Source organism: Micropterus dolomieu, linkage group LG18 (genome assembly GCF_021292245.1).
Source record: "Micropterus dolomieu isolate WLL.071019.BEF.003 ecotype Adirondacks linkage group LG18, ASM2129224v1, whole genome shotgun sequence".
NCBI classification, from domain to species: Eukaryota; Metazoa; Chordata; class Actinopteri; order Centrarchiformes; family Centrarchidae; genus Micropterus; species Micropterus dolomieu.
In genome coordinates this window covers 28,602,103-28,626,492 of record NC_060167.1, presented here as the reverse complement: position 1 = coordinate 28,626,492, position 24,390 = coordinate 28,602,103, and the positions used below count along the sequence as shown (strand labels likewise).

At 44.2% G+C, this 24,390-nt stretch overlaps 1 protein-coding gene across 7 annotated transcripts in view; it reads right to left on the bottom strand.

The window, feature by feature from the left end:
* Positions 1-8,115: 8,115 nt before the first annotated feature.
* Positions 8,116-24,390, bottom strand: part of slc2a9l2 (solute carrier family 2 member 9, like 2) — a 147,439-nt gene continuing 131,164 nt past the window's right edge. For 6 of the 7 annotated variants that reach the window (XM_046029024.1, XM_046029026.1, XM_046029022.1 and 3 more), the window contains one exon: positions 8,116-8,534. In XM_046029024.1, coding sequence (XP_045884980.1) covers positions 8,292-8,534 — 243 coding nt within the window. In that variant the 3' untranslated portion in view covers positions 8,116-8,291. The remainder of the gene's footprint in view (positions 8,535-24,390) is intronic. The other variant, XR_006821594.1, reaches the window with a different exon arrangement.

The window sequence follows — 24,390 nt, the reverse complement described above, 5'->3', positions numbered from 1 at the left end:
TTATTCTCACTGTATCACACTGACTCACATAACACTGTGATTATCATACAGTGTGATAAAAGGGCATGGGACTTAACACAGTGCCTGAGCTATCACTCCATTGAAATAATGAACTTTTAATCCAAAAACAAATCAGCTCATTGTGGTGTTGTCCACAATATGATAATCATCTTTTTGATTAACACAGATAACTCAAGAAGAACGTTTCTCTTGCTATCACAGCTATCAGTGAAGGGCAACTTTGTGCATCATTTTGAATTTAATGCGGTGGACTGTAATGAACCAGAGAAAGAAACTCACTAAGGCAAGTCCACCATCTTCCTCTCCTCAGCACCTCTCTCCAGCTTACTCCTAGATGCTCACTTGCACTTAAACACACACATAACCAAACTCCTGGACACATTTACTGTCTTAATATTTACCTGAGGGTGTCTAAAGTACTCAAGCTCACTTGTGGTAAACTAGCACCACTGAGACAGAGGGAGAAAGCAGGTGCTTCAGGGGTGCAGCCGCCTTCTGATAGAGCTGCCAGTAGGAGGTCCCTTTAGCCAAATCACTGTTCCCCTTCGAGGGAACTCGAACTGCGTCGGTTACGACACTATGGGAACGCCTCTAGGCGTAGCAGGTCTGAACGTGAATTAAATCACTCCAATCCTATTGGCTTGTTGCTAGAACGGTAAGGTGTGACGGAATAACCGGAGGAGTATAAAGCACACCTGTACACACTCATCATTAGCTTTTTTCTATTCAGCAGGCGCTCTGTATGTTGTTTGAAGAAAGCTCCAGTCCTACAAGCAGTATGTCTTACCTGAAGAAGAAGTCTACCAGCATGTCTGGCAACCAGATGTACAGAAGGTGTGTTTTTTTCTTGCCCTCGGTACATTACGGATGGAGATTCTCATGAGATGTGTGTCTCATGTTTGGGGATGGAGCACGCCCGGGCAGCTCTCGAGGGTGCTGCCTGCGCCCGTTGCGAAGCCCTTTCCGTGCGGGTACTGAGGTACAGCATGGCTCTCTTTTCCGAGGATGGCCGGATGTGTTCTCCCCGAGGTGGGAGCCCTGCGGCCGCTGAGGCGGCCCCACTCATGGGGTTCACAGCGTGATCGGTCGGAGGATTTCGGGACGGCTGAGGCTTTTTCTCGACCTTCATCCGCTGGCTCCGACGCTTCCTTTCCTCGTTCGGGAGCCCGTTCTTGGCTTCTCCCGCTCGTGGTTTGGATCCGGAGACGCTGCAGCAATCCGACTCCGAGGAGGCGGACGTGCTCAGCGTAGTGGACGATGACATCCGGGTGTTGGGGCGGCGTCATCAGGCGGTGCCCGACTATGACATGCTGCTGGAGGTGGTGACTAGAGCCGTGGCTAAGCTCAACATCAACTGGCCACAGGAGGAGCAGACACCACAGGCTAGTGGTAAGCTTGATGAAAGGTTTCTTAAGCACCACGCGCCACCTCCGCACCGGTCTCTGCCATTCTTTCCTGATTTACATGATGAACTGAGTAATCATGGGGCAGACCCTTCTCTACACGGCTTTCCACACCCCTATCACTGAAAGCTACAGTAATGTGATGGGGGTTAGGGACCGTGGTTATGGGAGGATGCCTCGGGTGGAGGATGCGCTTACGAGCTATCTCTCCCCTCGACTTGCGTCCTCCCTGGAGAAGCCGGCGTTACCCTCCAAGCCATGTCGCACCACATCTACGCTCGTGGGGAAGGCGTACATGGCAGCGGGCCAGGCAGGTGCGAGCTTGCACACCATGGCGGTGCTTCAAGCCTACCAAGCCGACCTGCTACAGGAGATGGTTCAGAGGGGGGGTCCCTCTGAGGAAGATCTGGCGGAGCTTTGCAGAACCATGGAGCGTTAGACGCAGGGCGAAGTGTTCCGCCAGTACCTCCCTCGCCGGTCTGGACCCACGGCAGCTGAGGCTGCCAGGCGTAGGTCCCTTCCCTCTACGAGCTCCTACGGAGAGGAGAGGAAGCAGAGTGTCGCTTCTTGGGGGCCCCCCGAGGAGCTGGGGCAGCGAGACGGCGCTCTCACCCTCAGCCTTCTGAGAGACGCGATCTGAGGACCGTCATCCAGTCCCGACAGAGCTCAGGGAAGACCGGGGTAGGGGAGTCTTTCTCCCCTCCCGCACCCCCACCCCCCACCCCCCCCGGAGGCCGACCGAGGTCCCCTCCGCCGTGGCAACAGGTGATATTATCCCGCCGTTTACACGTTCGGGACGCACCTGCCACCATCGAGTCCACGCCGTACTGCCTGCCCCGAGGGTCTGCAGTCAGGCGGCATTCACACTCACTCACCGTGGATCTTCGGCGGCTCTCCCCTGCCGTTCTGGGGTTTCAGGGGTGCACCAGAAGATCACACGAGACACCGACCACCAGCCCCGAGGGGCTGGTTCCGTTGGCAGACTTGCAGAGGCTTGGCGGAGCCTGACGAACATTTCTCCGTCGGCCCTGCGCACTGCCATAGATGGGTTTCGACTACAGTTCAAAACCCGCCCTCCAAAATTCAACGGGGTGGTTTGGACTGTGGTCCGCCCGGAGCAATGTCCGGTGTTGGGACAGGAAGTTCTTACTCTGCTGAGGAAAGGGGCCGTGGAACGTGTCTCCCCCCCAGACAGAGACGCCGGTCCTACAGCCGGTACTTCATAGTCCCCAAGAAGGATGGATGGCTGCGCCCTATTTTGGATCTGCAGGTTCTAACCGGTCTCTGAGGAGATTCAGGTTCAAGATGCTCATCATCCCCGCCATCGTGACGCACATCCAATCCGAGGATTGGTTCGTCACGATAGATCTAAAGGACGCCTATTTCCACGTCTCCATCCGTCCTTCTCACAGGAAGTTCCTGAGGTTCGCCTTCGGGGGTGTGGCTTACTAGTATTGGGTTCTTCCATTCGGCCTGGCACTTTCCCCTCGCACATTCACCAAGTGTATGGATGCAGCACTGGCCCCGCTGAGGCTCCAGGGCATCCGGATTTTCAACTACATCGATGACTGGCTCATCCTAGCCCAGTCTCGAGAGTTGGCGGTTCGGCACGGGCTGGGGCGCGGTCATGGGCGGCCGCTTTGTAAGGGGATCCTGGCAGGTGCATCAGTCTGAGTGGCATATCAACTGTCTCGAGATGTTGGCGGTGTTCCAGGCTCTAAGGAGTTTCCTGCCCGATCTCCAAGGCCACCACGTCCTGGTTCGTTCCGACAACACAGCGGTGGTGGCCTATCTGAATCACCAGGGCGGTCTGCGCTCAGATCTCCCTGTGGTCCCAGCAGAGGTAACTATCGCTCAGAGCGATGTATCTCCCGGGGACGCATAATCAGGGAGCAGACCTGCTGTCGAGGCAGGGGCTTAGGCCTGGGGAATGGAGACTTCACCCCGAAGTGGTGGAGCTCTTGTGCGGAGAGTTCGGCCCCATAGATGTGGATCTGTTTGCGTCTCAAGAGACTACGCACTGCCCACTATGGTTTTCTCTCGTTCCTCCAGCCCCGTTGGGTCTGGACGCCATGGTACATTCGTGGCCGAGGCTGCGTCTGTACGCTTTTCCACCAATCGCTCTGCTCCCGGGGGTTCTGGAGCAGGTCCCCCAGGACAATGACGGCCTACTGCTCGTAGCCCCGTTCTGGCCAACCCGGGTGTGGTTCTCGGACATCATGTCGCTCCTGGACGGCCCGCCATGGCAGGTCCCTCTGAGGAGAGACCTGCTGTCCCAGGCGCAGGGTCGGGTTCTTCACCCTTGCCCCACCGTATGGCAGCTGTGGGTCTGGCCCCTGAGGGGGCACAGTACCTAGAGGCGGGTCTAACAGCCGGAGCAGTCGAGACCCTCCTCAGCTCCAGGACCCCGTCCACACGGATCCGTGGTGCCCGGAGGATGAGACCTGCGACTCGGTCCAAGGTTCCCACTTGGGATTGGGCGGTGGTTCTTGGGGCGTTGGCTGAGGCCCCCTTTGAACCCCTGGAGTCAGCTGAGGCTAAGCACTTGACCCTCAATATGGCCTTCTCCTTGCTATCACCTCTCTGAGGAGGGTGAGGGATCTCCAAGCGCTTTCGGTTTCCCGCAAGCCTGGAGTTTGCCCCGGGGAATATTAGGGCTATCCTGCACCCTCGTCCAGGATACATCCCTAAAGTGCCTTCTTGTGCGGCAGGGTCCACAGTGCTGCAGGCATTTCATCCTCCACCTCGTGTGACGGCGGAGGACGGGAGACTTCATCTGCTCTGCCCTGTCAGAGCACTGAGTATTTACACTCTGAGGTCCTCCCGTTGGAGAAAGGCTGACCAGCTGCTAGTGTGTTTTGGGTCCCCCAGGGCTGGGCTCCCTGCACCCAAACATACTATTAGCAACTGGATTGTTCAGACTATGTCCCTGGCCTATCAGGTGCGCGGTTTGCCTTCACCTGTGGCTGTGAGGGCTCATTCTACCAGAGGCATGGCGGCCTCTCGAGCCCTCCTTTCCGGGGGCCTCTTTGCAGGATGTTTGTGTAGCAGCTGGCTGGGCCACTCCGCACACATTCATTCAGTTTTACAGTCTTGACCTTCCTTCGGCACCTGGCACTCGTGCGCTCTCCTCTTAGTCGTGCCACTTTTTTTGCACACTGGGGCAGGCGGGGTTTTCGGCACGTTTTAGTGGGTATCTCGTTCCCATAGTGTTGTAACCGACGCAGTTCGAGTTCCCTCGAAGGGGAATGTCTCGGGTTATGTATGTAACCCTGGTTCCCCGAGAAGGGGAACGAGACACTGCGTCAGCCCGCCGCACCTCTCTCCCCGCCTGAAGCGCCTGCTTCATAGTTTAAGCTAATGATGAGTGTGTACAGGTGTGCTTTATACTCCTCCGGTTATTCCGTCACACCTTACCGTTCTAGCAACAAGCCAATAGGATTGGAGTGATTTCATTCACGTTCAGACCTGCTACGCCTAGAGGCGTTCCCATAGTGTCGTAACCGACGCAGTGTCTCGTTCCCCTTCTCGGGGAACCAGGGTTACATACGTAACCCGAGACGTTTCATTAAGTGCAAATGTCAACCAAGGGTTTGAATCTACAGCCACCACAACAAAGTTCTCACAGTGTCAAGCATAGCCCCCATTTCCCCTGCTGGGTGACGGGGTTCAAATGATCAATTCTTAGGTCAGTCTGCAAAAGAGGATCAGAAGACGAATACACCACACAAACAGCAAAGTGCCTCAAGATGAAGGTGTGGGAGGCTGGGATTGAATAGGTCAATTTAACTTTGCAACAAGAATTGTGCCAATGAAAGATTGTATCATGTCACAGATAAAATGTCTGAGACTGACCATGTTTATATGCACACTAGTATCCTGGATTTTATCAGGGTTTTGGAGAATCCAGGGTAGGGTTAGGTTTGTTTGTTTTTAATGTAAACATCAGATCTTAGATACCTACAATATATGTGTTCTTATCCCAGGTTTGATAAACCTAAATATACTAGCTTCCCCAAAATAAACTGGGATGTGGCACACAGGTTCCATATTCAGATGCTCAGTTACCTGCAGAGACAGAAAGAAAAAACACCAATGTCAAAAGACATAATGATAGACAAATAAAAATTCGAGATCTGACACTGGTAATTCAGAGGATAAACTTATAATTGCTTGGCGCTTTTGTTTTCCATTGCTGGCGATCAGATGGCCAAATCCAAATCCAGCAGAGTGGTGAATCCAGCAGGCAGGCAGAAACCAAAGTGGGTTAATCCTCCAGCGCTGAGGTAACTCAGTCAGTGTAGAAATTAATGGTAGTGGCAGGGACGTTGAGGAGTCTAATACAAGCCTGTCCACACAGAGACACTTAAACACTTGAATAATGTTGAAACTGTGCATACAGGGAGATGAATGGCCAGGCTTTCTGTGTGTTCCAAGTAAACATCATATCCTGAATGTGATTAAAACCTGGCTAGGAGTAAAATCTGGGACTTTGGTTTGCATGCAAATGTACTCACTGTGGAAAACATGCAGACAAAAATGGTAAAGATGGGTTGCACTTATTAATCATGTTGACTGCACAATCAAAAAAAGAGTTCCCCGAAACAAAATTTCAAGATTAAAAACCATCCTTTTAAAGCCCTGCACAGAGCTAATGGAAGCAGGATTTACCCACTACCCCCACTGTGCCCACTTTTTACTTTGCATAATGGAAAGTTGACTTAACAGCGCTTCCTCAGAGGACATCTAAGAGCTTGGAAAAACAGTAATTACTCTACGGTGCATCTTATTAGACATATGGTTATATCTTTGCAGCTATGAGGTAACATTAATTCTCTCCAACCAGCAGGCACCCGCAAATCTTTCTTTCAATTAGCGACTAACTAATGCTGCTGAGATTATAACTCAAAAAATAACATGCTGGAACAGAGCTATGACAGACTTCACTTCCCTGCCTGCTTGCCAGTTGGAGTCATTTGTGCCACTAACTCACTGGATATGATCAGGAACTAAACTGACACCCCTTTATCATCGAATAGCGCGCACACCTTTGTATCCGTGTCTATGTATGTCTTTATGAGAGGGTGGATTGTTAGCCCCCCAGGCAGTGGTCTTTGAAATATTGAGTACACCCTACTGTGGAACAAATGGGACTGCTAGTAATGCCACGCTTGTCTCTGCTGTTCAGATTACTGAAAACGCTGGCTCTGCCATCTGCTAGGAAGTAGCCTTGGCTCCTTTCAAATTTGGAGAGGCTCCAAAAAACTGTCCCTGTCAGCTTTACTGTGCTCTCTGGGTTCTCTCTCTCTTGTTGACTATATTTAGAAGTTAACCAAGGCATCAGCATTAGGATTATAATCCTGCATAATATGTCTCTCCTCAGACACACGTCTACCCTCCTCTCCTTATGGTTTGCTGCTGTGCGATGACAAATCTGCAAATGAATGATGGAATCTGACCGAGATGAAGTGATGTTCCAAGAATAAGAAGTTACCACTTTTTCAGGCACACCTTGGTCTGGTCTTATAGGAAATATAGTGTTTCATTAAAGGTGCTATAATCAGTCTTTTTATATGGTCGTTCATAGTTTTGAAAACCACTTTAACTTTATTGCTTTGGTTCGGTCTCAGCGCTTTCATCGGAGTCGTTTTCAGCCACAGCAAGCAACTTTTATCTAGTGAAAAAAGTCTGATAAACCAATGTATGTTACCTGCCTCACACACTTAATGTTGGCGAACAGCTGGTGAACTGAAGCATTAAGTAGCTAAAGTACTAGATATTTCCCAAATGAGTTGGTGGAGCGCTAGAGAGAGTAAATATAAGGCTTAGATTTGTCAGGTCACGACTCCAAATGAATACTAATGCTGCTCAGAATCTGCTGGATGTGTAAATAAGACACTGTTAACGCTAACATGTTAACCATATCTATTCTACACTATGAGGTGCTAACATGTTTGTGTTGTGTTTACAGCATGTCATCACCACCACCTAAATGGTCAAAAAATCAATTGTTTAACTAGAAAGAGACATTTACATTTGACACTTTTGCCCAAACAGACTTATTTGTCAGAAGAAAGTGAAAAAGCAAAAGATCGTTGTTGGTAGAGTAAGGATGTCAATAGAACAAGTTTCAAGCAATTAGCAATTAGCAATTGCTAGTAGACAGCAAAGATAGCTAGATTAGGATGCTATACAGTGCTAAGTACTATTTTTTTCAGTGGGGGGTGAAGGAGGGAGGCTATGTCTTGCAGAACCGAGTGAGCCACTCCTGACTCCTGTTGTCCTGACATTGGCAGGCAACTCTTTCCACCACTGTGGCGCCAGAACAGGCCTCCCTCCAAAGCCACTCCCCCAAAACATTAGTGCACACATTTTTCTGCTACAGCCAAGGATTTTTTTCATATTTTGTCTCAGAGCATTTCATTTATTGTTGCGATGTGAAGAGAATTTCAACAAATATAACAATAATTAAATAAATTGCCCCCCCTAGCTTTAACTGTTTAATACTGCAGTGAGTAGACTTCCCATCACCATTTTGTGCAGGATCCCTAAATCCACATTATAATCCCTTTTGTAAGTGTTTAATTACCTCAGGGTTTCTGCAATGTATGATTGTTTTATACTGTATATTGACTAGGAAGCAGAACACGACATCCAGTTAGATCATTCATTTTAATAAGAGACATAAACAAATAATTGCTGTAAACTGAAATACTGTATATGTTCCTATCATACAAAACATAGAAAATACCTTAATACATTGAAAAGCAATGGTTTTCATTTCATTGATCACAGCCATTAAATAAATATGTAAAAACAAGTTTATATTTCAACCTTGCTTCTCCACAGTTTGTGTAGTTTGTTCAGCTAGAAGGAACTCTCCATCTTAGTGTCATCTTGGACTTTCCTGTTCAGGTCAGGTCTGATGGACAGAACCAGCTCCATTTCATGGCCAGGGGAGGGGACAGGGATTTTGTTGATCTTGGTAAAGCTCTGACTGATGTCCATAAATGTTTTGTTTTTGGTTTCAGGGAGGACAACATAAAGGTAGACAGATCCCAAGATGCAGACCACCACAAACACCAGAAAGGCAAAGGACTGCAGCTTCTCCTACACAAACAGAAAACACACAGGAAGGAATTAAACAGATCTGATTCATTTGTCTCAAGATACAGCATGCATTTTCTAAAATAACTCTGAAGGAGGAATAAAGATGTGTTAATCAAGCACCAAGGATTAACATAACATCAAGAGGAAAATGAACTGAGCACACAATTTCATTCCATTCATTTAGATTTCCCTATTTCAGCATTCAAAACATTTAATGATTACTGTTCTCCCCCACCACATAGCCAAATCCTGCAATTTTTCAGCCAACCTGAACTCCTGCCAACTCCAGAGAGACGTTGTCTGTGGCATCTGTTTCGTCATTTGAGTCTGTCATGCTTGGGAATATTCCCACGATTCTCAACTCAAGAAAGTCCCACAAACTTGTTTATGAAAGTATGCACAAGTAAAGTATTTAAAAAATCAATATACTGTATGTATGTGTTTGTGTTGAAAAATCAAAGTACCCAAAGTCTGGAAGCTAACCTTGTCCAGTGTGTTATGCCAATAATAGAGATTAGTGACAGATTTAAAAATACACACTGACTGATTACCCAGAGGGAGATTGAGGGTTTGTTTGTGTGTGTGCGTGTCTTAGTGTGAGTGTGAGAGAGAGAGCGAGAGAGAGAGAGGACGATAGAGAGACTTTGCATGAAGCAAAGCAAATTGTCTGACCCTGAGCAGAGTGTCACTGAGCTATAATACCTTGCTCATGAGGGGAAAGGAATCAAATGCAGAGCTATGTAACTGGTATTAGAAATGCAGTGTCCAAACAACCATGACCTCATTGAATAACTACTTACTGTTTTGATTTCAGTTACATCACCACTGCTGTTAGTCCCTGAAACTGTTTTCCTCTTTTGAGTGTATTTCATAATAGCAACAACAACAAAAAAAAAAACTGAGCCTCATGCGAAGGGCTTGACCCAGTTTCTATGCCGCCTCTGTGACGTCCACAAGTTCCTCAGAGAACACTGCCTTTCTCTCCCAGTCGTCATTTGAGATGAGTCATGGTAAAAAAAACAGGAGGTTTCTGCGTCCACTTCGCCTGTCATTAATCGAATTGTTCCAAGCACTGTGGACTGAGGAGATTGAGACAGTCCCATCTTTGACAGTGATAAGCCTTTGATCTGCTGTAGTGGCTCAGCTGTGTTAAATTCGGTACAAACACAAACTATTTGGCTTGCAAATAAAGACACATCAGTGGCTGAGGACAAACACAAACATGAACCAAATTGTCATGTTTAATGTTCAAACACATGACGTAAAGAGAGGAAATGGCATTGCAGTGATAGGGAACCTTGAGTGGGGACGAGACAGGACAGAGCAGTGGAAGGATGGAATAGGACAACACGGGAGAGCACAGGATAGTACAGTACCAGGCAGGACCGAACAGTTTAGGACATTTTAGGACAGGATGGGACTGGACATAACAGTGCAAGTCAGGTTGGGACAAGACAGGACAGGATAGAACAGGGCTTCACTTTCCTGGACAGCCTAGAACAGGATGAGAGGACATATGACAGAACAGAACAGTGGTATGAGACAGTCTAAGACAGAACCATGCAAGACAAGATGGGATAAGCCAGGCCTCTGCAAGATGAGACAAGAATGAAATGGACAGGATGGGTTGGGATAAGCCAGGACAGGAAAGAAAGAGATGAAATAGGATGGATCCCTGCAGAGAGGACAATACAACACAGGATGGAACAGGTAAGGACAGAACAGTGTGGGATGGGACATGAAAGAACAGAACAATGCAAGACAAGACTGGATGGGACAAGCTGGTAAGGATGGGAAAGAACAGGCAGGAAAGGACATCTAGGACAGGTGGGGATGGGATAGGACAGGAAAGTGCAGGCTAGTAAAGGAAATAAAGGGATGACATAGGACAGAACAGCGCTGAACGGAACAGAGCAGAGCAGGACAAGATAGGACAGAGCAGAGCAGTGCAAGCAGTGCAGTCTAAAACAGGACATTACAGGCTAGGACAGGAAAGGAAAGAACAGTCTAGAATGGGACAGGAAAGTCTCACACAGAACAGTGCAAGGCGGGATGGGATAGGCCACACCTGGCCAACAAAATGGACGAACTGCTGCTCCTCAACAGAACTAACTCGGACTTCTGCAGATCTGCTGCCCTCTGTTTCACTGAATCCTGGCTCACCGAGTGCATCTCCGACAGCGCACTTCACCTACCGGGAAATAATCTCATCCGCGCGGATCGCGAAAGGGACCTCACGGGAAAAACACGGGGAGGTGGACTCTATGGACTCTTCTATGTAAACGAAGGTTGGTGCACAGATGTCACAGTGTTGAAGAAATCATGCAGGCCTCACCTAGAGACATTATTTATAAACTGTAAACCATTTTATTCACCACGGGAGTTTTCCTAGTTTGTTCTGGTCGCATTCCACCTCAGGCCTGTGTTAGTGAGGTGTTACTACACCTGGCCGACCAGATAACTAACGTGGAGAAAAAACACCCAGACTCCCTGCTCATTGTTCTTGGGGACTTCAACAGAGCAAACCTCAGCCATGAACTTCCACAGTACAGACAGCATATTAAGTGTCCCACTAGGGACACTAACACACTGGACCACTGCTACACAACATTAAAGGACGCCTATCACTCTGTTCCCCGTGCAGCCTTAGGACTCTCTGATCACTGTCTGGTTCATCTTCTCCCGACACACAGGCAAAAACTGAAATCTGCTAAACCTGTTGTAAAGACTGTGAAAAGATGGGCCGAGTCAAAGCTGGAGTAGCAGGCCTGCTTTGACTTCACTGACTGGAGTGTTTTTGAGGCTGCAGCCACTGACCTGGATGAACTAACTGACACTGTGACATCTTACATCAGTTTTTGTGAGGACATATGTGTGCCGACTAAAACCTTCCACACATACAATAACCAAAAACCCTGGTTCACAGCGAAACTCAGGCAGCTTCGTCAGACCAAAGAGGAGGTCTTCAGAAGTGGGGACAGAGTCCTGTACAACCAGGCCAGGAACATGCTGACTAAAGAAATCAAAGCTGCAAAGAGGTGCTATGCTGAAAAGCTAAATAACAGCTTTGCAGCCAACGACCCTGCGTCGTTGTGGAGAAGCCTACGGACACTCACAAACTACAAGAGACCATCCCCCAACACTGCTGGTACTCAACAACTGGCAGACGAGCTGAATGGTTTCTACTGTAGGTTTGAAAAGCCCAGAGTCACACCTCTCCCCCACTCCAACACCATCTTCAAACAGTCACCTTCCCCCTCTGACCTCTCACCTGCACTCAAGATCTGTGAAGAGGACGTGAGCCACCTCTTCCAAAGGCAGAAGATCAGGAAGGCTCCTGGACCTGACGGTGTCTCACCATCGTGCCTGAAAATCTGTGCGGACCAGCTGGCCCCCATTTTCACTCAGATCTTCAACAGATCACTGGAGCTGTGTGAAGTTCCCTCCTGCTTCAACGCTCCACGGTCATCCCGGTCCCAAAAAACCCTCCATCTCTGGTCTGAATGACTACAGGCCCATCGCCCTGACATCTGTAGTCATGAAGTCCTTTGAAAGACTGGTGTTGGTCCACCTGAAGGACATTTCAGGCCCCCTGCTGGACCACCTGCAATTTGCCTACAGGGCTAACGGGTCTGTGGATGATGCTGTCAACTTGGGTCTGCATTACATCCTGCAACACCTCGACTCTCCAGGGACATATGCAAGGATCCTGTTCGTGGACCTCAGCTCGTCGTTCAACACCATCATCCTGGACATCCTCAGCACCAAACTCACCCAGCTCACTGTGCCAGCCTCCACCTGTCAGTGGATCACAGACTTCCTGACTGACAGGAGTCAGCAGGTGAGGCTGGGAAACATCACATCCAGCACCCTGACTATCAGCACTGGCGCCCCCTAGGGGTGTGTGCTCTCCCACTGCTCTTCTCCCTCTACACCAACGACTGCACCTCAGGAGACACATCTGTCAAACTCCTGAAGTTCACTGCTGACACAACGGTCATCGGCCTCCCCTGGGACGGTGATGAGTCGGTCAATACAGACGGGAGGTTGATCAGCTGGCTCTCTGGTGCGGTCAGAACAACCTGGAGCTTAACACGCTCAAAACTGTGGAGATGACTGTGGACTTAAGGAGGAGCCCCCCCCCCACTCTGCCCCCCATCACCATACTCAACAGCCCTGTGTCTGCTGTGGAATCCTTCAGGTTTCTGGGTTCCACTATATCCCAGGACCTGAAGTGGGAGCCCAACATGGACACCATCATCAAGAACGCCCAGCAGAGGATGTACTGACGCAGGAAGTACATCCTGACTGTACGTTGTAGTCTGCTCTTGTCCTTTTTGGATCTGCCACCAAAAAGGACAAGAGCAGACTACAACGTACAGTCAGGACTAAAAAAAATAATCCCTCCATTCAGGACTTACATTTCCAGAGTCAGGAAATGGGCAGGAAACATCACTGCAGATCCATCTCATCCCGGACACAACCTGTTCCAGCTCCTCCCCTCTGGTAGGCGCTACAGAGCACTGTACGCCAAAACCAACAGACACAGAAGAAGTTTCTTCCCAAAAGCCATCACTCTGATGAACAGCTGATTTCTGACTCACAGTGTCAGGAACAATTCCTGTGCAATAACCCAGTAACTCTGTCTCTAATCAGCCACCTGTTTACTGGTTTCCACTTATTATTTATTTATTCACCATTCTCTATTTCAGTGCTGTTCATACTATGTCATATTGTATATACTGTATACCAATACACCTACCTCAGGTCATAAGGTCATAGGTCTTATTTATTTTTGCACTATGCTCCATCACACTGTGTACATGTATGCATGTATGTGTATGTGTACCTGTATATCATATCCACCTTCTACATGTACATAATGAGAATAATAGTTTACTCTTGCATCCTTTGCACTCTGATCACTGCACTATTTGTCAATATGTCTATATTGTTTTGTTCATAGTGTGTATATTAGTGTTGTCTATACTGTAGTTTGTGTCTGATTTTATTTTATTATTATTTTATTATTGTGTTATGGTATTTTTGTATGAGTAAGCACATCATGAGCAATGTACAATCCTGAGTCAAATTCCTCGTATGTGTACACATACCTGGCAATAAAGCTGATTCTGATTCTGAACTGGATAGAAAAGGCCAGGATGGAGCCAGTGCGTTGATGGGAAACATAATGTCACAGTCGCTGGTTTCTGGGGCAATACTCAGTCATCATCGGTGGTAGGAGTGGAATCTATGCTTGGGTGGTGGAGGGATTATTTGCAATGGTGTGGGCTTTTATTGATTGCGTTGAATCTTCTCAATGAAGGGCAAACTCAAAGTCAGTGTCAATCTGTATGCCAACTGCATTTAGTTCAATCTAACTGGAAAAGGTCATTACACAATAAAAAAAATCACTAAGGAGGGGTGGGGGGTGAGATTTATGTTTAGGGCCTGAGGGCATCGGTGAAGAGGTGTGCTTTGAGATGCTTTTTGAAAGTGCCCAATGAGGGGGCAGTGCAGATCTCAAGAGGGAGTTTGTTCTAGAGTGTGGGCGCAGCAACACAGAAGGCTCTGTCCCCAAGAGATCGTAGTCTGAAATCGGGGATAGCAAGCAGATCCTTGTCAGAGGACCGCAGATATCTTTGTTGGTTGTATGTATGGAGAAGATCAGTAAGGTATTGTGGTGCAAGTCCATGGATGGATTTATAGGTGAGGAGGACGATTTTGTAAGTGATGTGGGACCTGACTGCCACTAACAACGACCTTCCACACTGATGAATATATTACAAAAGATAATCTCTCTCTCTCTCTATATATATATATATATATATATATATGTTTTCATTTCATATCATCATTGTCCTGTAAACATCTCTAAAACATCAACTTTTTATGAATAAATAAAAACAGCTGTGTTTCATGCATTTTTAAAGACACTTCAATGGAGTTTTAAAAGGGATTCAAGAAGAATGATAATTTTTTCTGAGCACTTCAGCTTTCCATCTTGGCTTTAAAACTTAAGATCAGAAGGTCATTCTTAGATATTAAACAGTGTGATCTCATTGAAAGCTTCAGAACAGCAACTAAATGCATCTTGTGGTGACATTGTTTTGTCAATCAATGTAATCCCCATTTCCACTCAAAGGGACAACCACTCTAAAAGCCCGTGGTTTCAGAGATGATTGCCTTTTTTCATGGAAACAATCAAAGATAAAACAATCCCAGATGCATATCCCAGTAAAATGGTCTTAAACAGGCTAATAAAGCGTATTTGTAGCTACTTTATAAAATTTGATTCCCATTTGCAATGTCATTTGCACTTGACTGTTCACTGTTTTCATCTTTCTTTCTTCAGCTGTATAAACTTCCAGAAATCTGTCATGACATGAGAAAGGTGCCATCAGTTCTACTAGTGTTTTTATTGCAAATCGTAGAGTGTGCACAACAAGATAATCATCAGACATTTTAAATAAGGCTATCAGTGTGGCAAACTGCAACGGGCTACAGTCAGCTGAAAACGAACTGACGTTGCTTGATATTTAACATAGAGCCATGACATCAAAATCTGCCTCAACAGTGGTTAAATGAGGTCAGTTGCTGCACTACCATCTAATAACACGTGATAACTTCTTAATGGGAAAAATGAAAGAGGTTACTGTGCCAAAAAACTATGTTGTATTGAAGATATGACTATTGCTCCACAGTTTAAATTCATCCTCTTACACAGAATACTGTGGGTTTGCCTTACCTTTGATTTGATAATTAGTACTTTCAAAACTGTCACAGTGGTGACATTGTTTTAAGAGGTGTTATGCTCATTTTCAGGTTCATATTCTTATTTAGGGGTTGCCCCAGAACAGGTTTACAAAACACCATACAAAAAATATGGTGTTTTTGCAGCTCCTCTTTTCACCCTGTGTTGAATACTTTGTTTTAGCTGTGGAGTGATACATCTTGTCTCTAAATGATCTTTGTTGGGAGTTGCACATGCACAGTTCCTAGTTAAGGACTACTAGCCAATCAGAAGCAGAGAAGGGCGGGCCAATGAGAAGCCGGTAAACACGGCTTCGTTTCAGCTCTATAGTACCTCTATATCAGGGGTTCTTAACCTTTCTGGCAGTCCGATCCCTTTTTGAGGTTGAAAATATTTCATGACCCCCCCCCCCCCAACATAATGCATCAACATAATTGACTGTATGTTGTTTTGTTTTTTGTTTTTTTTGTATTCTACTGGTAGAGAGTGTTCTGCATGCTGTTCATGCACCCTGGCGCTTGCTGCATGGAGTTGAAAAAAATTCAACTCTGGGCAGAAAAGTGCCCAACCTTATTCGCGTTTTTTTTCCATCGTCCAATCTAGTGAATGGAGAGACGGGTCCTCAGTTGTGGTGAAAGAAGTTTACAGTTGCTTGGATTGTCTGGAGACTCCAACAAACTGTCCCCGACTCATCCTAAAATAAGCTTTAAACCGACAATCACTAAGAGGAAGCCCCTGGACCAACTGGTAGCGGTGTCTCCTCTTTCTGAGGGTCTCATGTGCCCACACGGATCTCCCTTTCCCTGTCTCCTGCATGTTTGTATTTTACACCTGTCACACTCAAACAGTGCCAGAGCCAGCACCCTCCGTTTGTCTATTTTTTTTAAAGCAGATATTTTCAACAACAAAAGACACAGAGCTGTGAGTTGTGATCACGTTTCTGCTAATATGATGGTTATTACTCAGCAGCAAACCAAAAATGACAGATCGCTGCTGCTAAAATAAAACAGGACAGCTGATTCGGTGGTTGCTAAGCAACATGATAAAAACCCAGCGGATTGCTCTTTTCCAAATTCAACCAAAAAAAGGCATTGCTGTGCGCCTCGCGTTTTCGAACCTGCAAAGCCCTTTCTGTTAGCGGTTGGCATTACCGCCACCTACTGGATTAAACAGTGCAAAATATTTACAGTGTCCACCCAAAGTGATTCCATTCACAACTATAGTCCGTCTAGTTATTTTTAAGTTGTTTTTTTCTCTATTTTTTTGTCTATAGTAGCATTTTTGCGGTTAAGGTTTCAAGGTTAAGAACCACTGCTCTATTTAAACTGACATTTACTGATATGCAAAACAACCAAAGCCACAAAACAAAGTTACAAAGTGCTTTGCTGTGTGTGCTTTACTACAAGAAATCCAAAATAGAAATAGAAAAGGACAAACAAATAGAAATATGTAAAACAAGATAATAAACAGATAATAATTACAAAAAAATACCATAAGATCTTTAAAACAGGGCACTGATCTCAGACAGGGAGTTCCACAACTGAGGGGCCCAAACAGCAAAGGCTCTGTCGCCTTTATCTCAAGCAGTGATCTGGCACATAGGGAGTTAGAAGATCACAGATAAGGGCAAGAGCCTGACCATTTGAGGCTTTAAAAACCTTAAAATCAATCCTAATACTCACAGATAGCCAGTGACAGGCAGCAAGAATTGTTGTGATGTGGTTGCTTCTTTTAGTATGAGTTAAAAGCCTGGCAGCAGCAGCCAACTTGGATATTTCGCCTGCTGATACCAGAATAAAGTGTGCTGCAGTAGTCAAGTAAATAAAAGCACGGATGACCTTTTCCAGATCTGCAAAGGAAAGGCTTGACCTGATCTTGGTAAACTGTCTCAGCTGAATGAACCATGACTGAACCACTCTAGTCACCTGAGCATCAAAAGACAACTCTGAATCAAATATAACACATAGGTTACAGGCCTCTTTTTTTTTTTCTTTTTAAAAAGATTTTTTTTTTTTTTTAATATCAAGGTCTTTGAATTCTGTGTTAATGGGCTGCTGAATCTCCACTACTTAAAAGTAATAAAGAAATTCTTCACATCTCTTTGATGAGGATGTCACAAAGTTCAAAGTTTTGCATTTCTGTCAGTAGATTTTCCTAAATATTACAAACTGAACCTTTAAAGCTGTGGTAAAGGGATGTGACGGTGTAGCAGTGTGCTGTCTGAACAGGGGTCAGAGCTGGTTTCAGGTGGTTTCCCGGTGTGTGCCTGGGAATAAGTCGGCCCAGCAAAACCGCAGTCAACAAAACAAACTGCATTGGCTGACTAAAAATAACCCACTGTCGCTTTCTGTCTCTCACACTTGTCCACTCCTTCCTCGCTCAGCCTTATCTCCCACACTCTTTTCTTTCCCTCTCCAAATCCACTTCTACAGTTCTCCTTAGGGATTGCTACCTCTTTGCTGTATGCCTCGATTATCTGTCTAATTGCATATTCAGCTCGACTTGTACTTACCCTTCCACCGACTAACTGCCATCAACCTCACTGTATATTTATCAATTGGAAGGAGGCATCTATTTTATCATCACATTACATCTCTCCTCTCTGTATATGCTCAGTAGCTGAAATCAGGCATTAAGGATTAAGGTGACAGTGTAGAGAGACGGTGGTGAGGTGCATAATTAGTATCCTGTGGATCTGCTGACACTCTCCAGATGAAATTCCAAATTCCAATGTAAATCTGGCACCTTCCTGACAACATAACGAGCCCCCTCTGATCATTAAAACTCATGAACACTGACAATGATAAGATCACTTATAGGATTATGCCTACCATAAGTCTCTGACATGCTTAAACCGGAATCTGACTCATTCTGTAAATGTTTCAACAGTACCAATTTTATAGAAACAAAAAGTCACAAAACACTGGTCCATCAAAACGAGCAACTTACATATGGTAAAACAGGGGCTTCATAGTGAATTTAATTATTAATTTTCTCACACAGTGAAAAACAAATGTAATTATAATTGATAAGGTAGACTCACGCCCTCATAGTAATCAACTGCACTCCAGACAGCTGTGAGTAGCTGGTAGAGTTTTGCAACATAAACATCTAAAAACTGAGGCCCAACCTTGCTCTGTTTGGAGCTGTGAGCACTTTATGAGCTGCTGAAGTTAACGTGTGGGTGGATCTGTGGTGAGATTTCTGCCTGATCAGAAATGTTTCAGTGTTTCAGTTACTTTCGGTTTCACATGCAGTACTAAACGTAATGCACCGCAGAGTAAAGGGCAGGTAGGCTTCTCATTATATGATGACATTAGTCTGGTAATATTCTGACTTTTTTCTGGACATATGTTGGAGATATGTTGGAGAGATTCTTAATGTGCAGAAACACAGGAGCTAATAAAGTCCAGTAGTTTCTAACTGAATTAAAATGAAATAATTTATTATTGAGGTGAAAAGGTGCCACAGTCACATTTAAAGTGGTTTCTTTCCCAAACAAATACTCAACGAGGAGGGAAGACTAAATCATGACTCAGCAGGGATGATATTAAATAAGCTGATCTTCAGGAGGAACAGATCTGAGAGCAGCACAGAATGAGTGAGAGTTGCACTGCATTATATTCTGGTAAAGTTAGGCTATTGAGTTTGAATTGTCACCTGCTGCTTGAATTTTTATGTAAATAAACACATTTTCACCATAAACTGGTGCAGAAAAAAATAATCAGAATACATATATTAAAGTGTTTAATACTCAAAATATTTATATAATTCAGCCCTAAAGATTTCTTAAAAATAGTGTTAAATTTCGTCTCGATCTCGTGAACCCAATCTCGAACCTCGTCTCGTCTCGTGGGTTGTGTAGTGTGCATGATTAATTAGCTTCATGTCAAATTAATGTTTTTCATTTTACTTTTAAGCTACACTTGCGACGCAGCTTTATGGCAGCCTATGTCTATGTCAGTCTGTTGGTCGGTCCAACACTTTGGACAAAACTGAAATATCTCAAAAACTATTTGATGGATTGTTATGATATTTTGCACAGATATTCGTAGTTGAAGTGAAATAACGTTTTGGTGATCCCATGACTTTTCACCACCATCATCTGATCAAAATATACATTTATCCACTACTTTGGTTTATGACCAAATACCTGCAAAACTAATAACATTCCTATCAGCCTCAGCTGTACTTTGGGTTTGGTACTGATTACGTTAGAATGCTAATACACTAAAGTAAGATGGTATAACTAACATTATGCTGCCTTTAACATTAGTATGTTTAAACTGCTTAGTTAACTATGTGAAGTTTCTCTCTGTGTACATGTAAGACAGCATAATGAAGTACTGTATATTTTTGTCATAGTTGATATGTACGGAAGTCCTAACAACTATGTAACATTAATTTCCTACCTCATTAAACATTTGCAAAGCCTTTTTAAAAATGTGTTCAAGCTTGTATTCAGGCTTTACAAATAACATACATATCTGTTCCTCCTGTGAAAATTGGGGAGCTAACCCACCGCATGCAGGAAACCAGTAATCAGTGTGAAAGAAAGTACAGCTATGTGCTACCCTTGCTGATCTGTTTTATATTTTATATTTTTGTGCCTTGTTTGTGTTTCATCTTAAAAACAAGACTAAAGTGGAAAAAGAAAAAAAGACTGACCTTGTAAGAATAACAACGTCCACCTCTAAGAAACCACTATCTGAGTATTTGATATGCTATTTTCAGCTATTTTAGCTCTCAGTTCACTCAGTTGCCTCCCACATATGACACACTGGTGCAGACTGACTGAAAGGACAAAATTAGGTTTATCTGCAGGGGCTGCAGAGGAAACGGGCAGAAAACATTTGACAGAAGGTCAACCCAACGTCACTACAATGCCCAACGTGCCGCAAGCAAAATATCACTCTGATCTCAAACTTCTGCGCTGACTTTTGTCTAACTCTTTCTGTTTCTTTCTGTGAACACGTCCTTCAAGTTACAGTAAGAGAAACTGTGCCTGTGTGTGCATGCATGTGTGTGTCACTGGCTGGAATAATGCTTTTTAATAAAAGAAAGGTAAAGGCTGCAGAAGCGATAGTGGGCAGGACACTATTTGCACTGCAAGATGTGTATATCTATATAAAAACATATCCAAGGAAACTGCGCTTATGCTGGATACAGATGGTTTCAGAAAGTTTAGTTAAAATAATTGATGGGGTTTTAGCAAATTTGTGTGCAGCAGTAGGAGTATGCCATTTAAAGGGAAAAGTTGGCACCTTTTATGTACAGTATCTCACAAAATGAATACACCCCTCTCATTTTTGTAAATATTTGATTATATCTTTTCATGTGACAACACTGAAGAAATGATACTTTGCTACAATGTAAAGCAGTGAGTGCAAAGCTTGTATAAGAGTGTAAATTTGCTGTCCCCTCAAAATCACACATCACACAGCCATTAATGTCTAAACCGCTGGCAACAAAAGTGAGTACACCCCTAAGTGAAAATGTCCAAATTGGGCCAAATTAGCCATTTTCCCTCCCCGGTGTCATATGACTCATTAGGGTTACAAGGTCTTGGGTGTGAATGGGGAGCAGATGTGTTAAATTTTATGTTATCGCTCTCACACTCCCTCATACTGGTCACTGGAAGTTCAACATGGCACCTCATGGCAAATAACTCTTTGAGGATCTGAAAAAAAAGAATGGTTGCTCTACATAAGATGCCCTTGGCTATAAGAAAATTGCCAAGACCCTGAATCTGAGCTGCAGCACAGTGGCCAAGACCATACAGCGGTTCAACAGGACAGGTTCCACTCAGAACAGGCCTCGCCATGGTCGACCAAAGAAGTTGAATGCCCGTGCTCAGTGTCACATCCAGAGGTTGTCTTTGGGAAATAGATGAAGACTGCTGCCAGCACTGCTGCAGAGGTTGAAGGGGTGGGAGGTCAGCCTGTCAGTGTTCAGACCATACGCTGCACACTGCATCACATTTGTCTGGAGAGCTGTCTTCCCAGAAGGAAGCCTCTTCTAAAGAGGATGCACAAGAAAGCCCGCAAACAGTTTGCTGAAGACAAGCAGACTGAGGACATGGATGGGGATGAGGGGGGACGGGGACGAGCTATAGATGCCGCTCAAAAACAAAACGTACTTGTTCTCTTTGCTTATATTGCTAACTGGCTACATTTCCAACAGCAAAAAATACCATCCCAAAATATGAATGCAGAGGATGTTATGGACGAGAATACATTATACAGTGTTTAACCAAATAACAAGAGTAGCAGAGCTTGGATCCAGGTAAATTTTCAGTTTGCTTTGTTGCTCAGCTAGCTGGCATAACCTTTGCTGTTTTACGGAAACCTGCTGAGTGGGCAAGGGCGTCAGAAGCAATGCATCGCAATGCGTCCTGTTACCAGAGTAGGTTTTTATTTATTTATTTTTTTACAACTGACTACATTTACTATCAACACTGACTGGACATCGACATTAAGCGTCTTTAGATTTCCCTTTCCCTTTATGACATGTAATGTGAAAACTACTTGTGCATGAACATAAATGAGACATGCTGTTCCCTCAGTAAAGTCATGCTGTAATGGAGATAGATGTATTGTAATTTGAATTTCCTGTATAGTTCTGTCACATTAGGTTTATTGTTGGATACAGTAAATGAATTTCAGAATCCCTGCTCCAGTGTTTCAGAACTTAAAGTTATGCCTGAAATGTCTTGTTGTTTGTGCTTATCCTCAGCAGAGAGTGACTGTTACTATTGCTTACAAGACATCCTGATGAATGCCTAGTGCGAAATGCCTGCATCCAACTGCATCGACTAGGTCAGAATCATTCAATACACCCACCTGTATCTATAGATCTTCATGCATTGTATATTCAATAATGTTGGGGGGAGTACTGCAGGAACATTGCTCCATTATGTTCCCGACATTGGACTTTTAATAAGGTATCCTTCAATATGAAGTAAATTATTCATTTGCCTTATATATTCATCCATTCATAAATGTAACAATATGAACAAATTTCCTGCCCCCTGTAGAGTATTTGCCCAAACAACTTCTGTGATGTGAAACTCACTTAAATAAAATCTCTCTGAAAGATGCATTAAGCAAAACTTCTTAACTTGTACCAGGTATTTCTATTACCAGTAAATTATTGTTTGAACACAGCTAAAACCATGTCCTCCGGCTCTTTGCAAATGAAGGCCAAAATGGAAAAGTGAAGACGTGCTTGAATAAGTTAAGAAAACTGTAGGTTCATGAGGGCATGAACTTCAGTGTACTATCTATATTTTTCAACTCACGAATATTGAAATGTCAAATGCCATTAGGATCTAATGAGGGACAAGTGGGACATTATGACCGAGGGCAAAGTTCTGCCTCTATAAAAAGCAGAGCTGAACTATGTCCTCGGCACAGAGGGCAATTATAACAGACAGTAGGACTTAGTCTCTCTAAGACATTTTCAGACAGTTTCCAAAGAAAGGGACACAAATTGTGTTTAGTTGAGGCATTTTTTAAAGGGGAATGCACCTACATAGTTATGAAGGTATTTTTAATGCAATCAAATGCAATCAAAAATCAAGTTTGTAATTAAAAATAAACAGGCCTTTTTTTGGGTCACAAAAAGTTTGTCATATTGTTTGATTGCAAGTCAAGAAGTTTTCCTTGCGAGTCAGAAAGTTTTGCAAGTTAAATAGTTTTGCAAGAAAAACCCACCAATAGAATCGCAACGAAAACTTTTTGACTTGCAAAACTTATTAACATGCACAACTTATTAACTTGCAATGCTATCTGACTCACAAGGAAAACTTTTTGACTTGCAATCAAATAATATGACATAATAGCAATTAAAACTTTTTCTGACCCAAAAAATCCCTGTTTATTTTTAATTACAATATTTTTGATTGCAGTGCCATAAATATGCTCTCAAAACATTTTTTTTTGCTTGCATTAAAAAGACACAAAAATACCTTCATACACAGTTTAATCACTTCTTAAACAAACAGGTCAGCACTTCAGGAAAGTCTTTTTTCCACACATTAGATTAGAAGGTGTACAGGTCTGCCTGTATGTTAAGTACATGGCTGGAGCCGGGAGGTGATTAGTAGGCTGTAGCTTAGCACAGAGAACGTTAAATATCTGTCTTCTAGTATCTTCTACCAAGTCCAGTTGCCCTTGACCTTAACCTTCGTTGGAAAACTATGACCTGGATGAATGAGAACCTTCACAGACGTTATCTATCTGTATGTGCAAGGCATCTCTGGCTATGGTTGCCTGCCAACCTCACAGTTAAGACAAGAGTCTAGGAAGTCACTGGTCGTAAGGATCTTCTCATCTAACTCCAGGCAAGAAAGTAAAATCATATTTCCAAAGAGCAGGGCACTGTTTTGAACAGTTTATACATTACCAACCACTTCTCTGCAAAGCACCTTTAGCTACAGCACTTGTTGATTGATGACAAGACTAAGGGAAGTCATAGTGACTGGCTGTTCGCAAAGAAAAAGCTAAAGCACATAAATCCCACTAAAACCACAAATTGTCATTTAAAATTTATGTTTGTGTATCGATTAAATAAAAAAGGTCAGTTTTGCTAATTTGTGAACTTTTAAGCTGTTTCCCCCTGCCTTATGTTAAGCTAAGCAAATTGCCTGCTGGCTTTAGTTCCGTACTAAAGTACAGGCATGAGAGTTTAGAGTGTATAGATTTTTTTTATCAAACTCTTGGAAAAAAGAATAAGTCTAATTCCCAAAATGTTACTACTTCTTTAAAGCGGCTATAATGAATATTTTTATTTGAACAATGGATCAAGTGTTTTAGCATCTTTCAGCAAATTGATTTGGTTTTATGGTCAGTGTTGTGTTCACAACTTGTTTGTGAGTCAAGTGGCCAAAAAGTCTTTTATTGCAGGTTCCACTCTGAGAACAGAAACTATACCAACACATTAAGCAGCACTGTAACTGTAACAACTGTAAAACGGTGGATACATTTTTTTGAGCGTCACAACCCCCGTGAAATGGCTTATTTATCGATTATAATTTTACCCCCATTCAAGTTAGCAGAGGGCTAAACTGGAAGTTAGCTGACTCAGCCAGGGAAGTGGAAC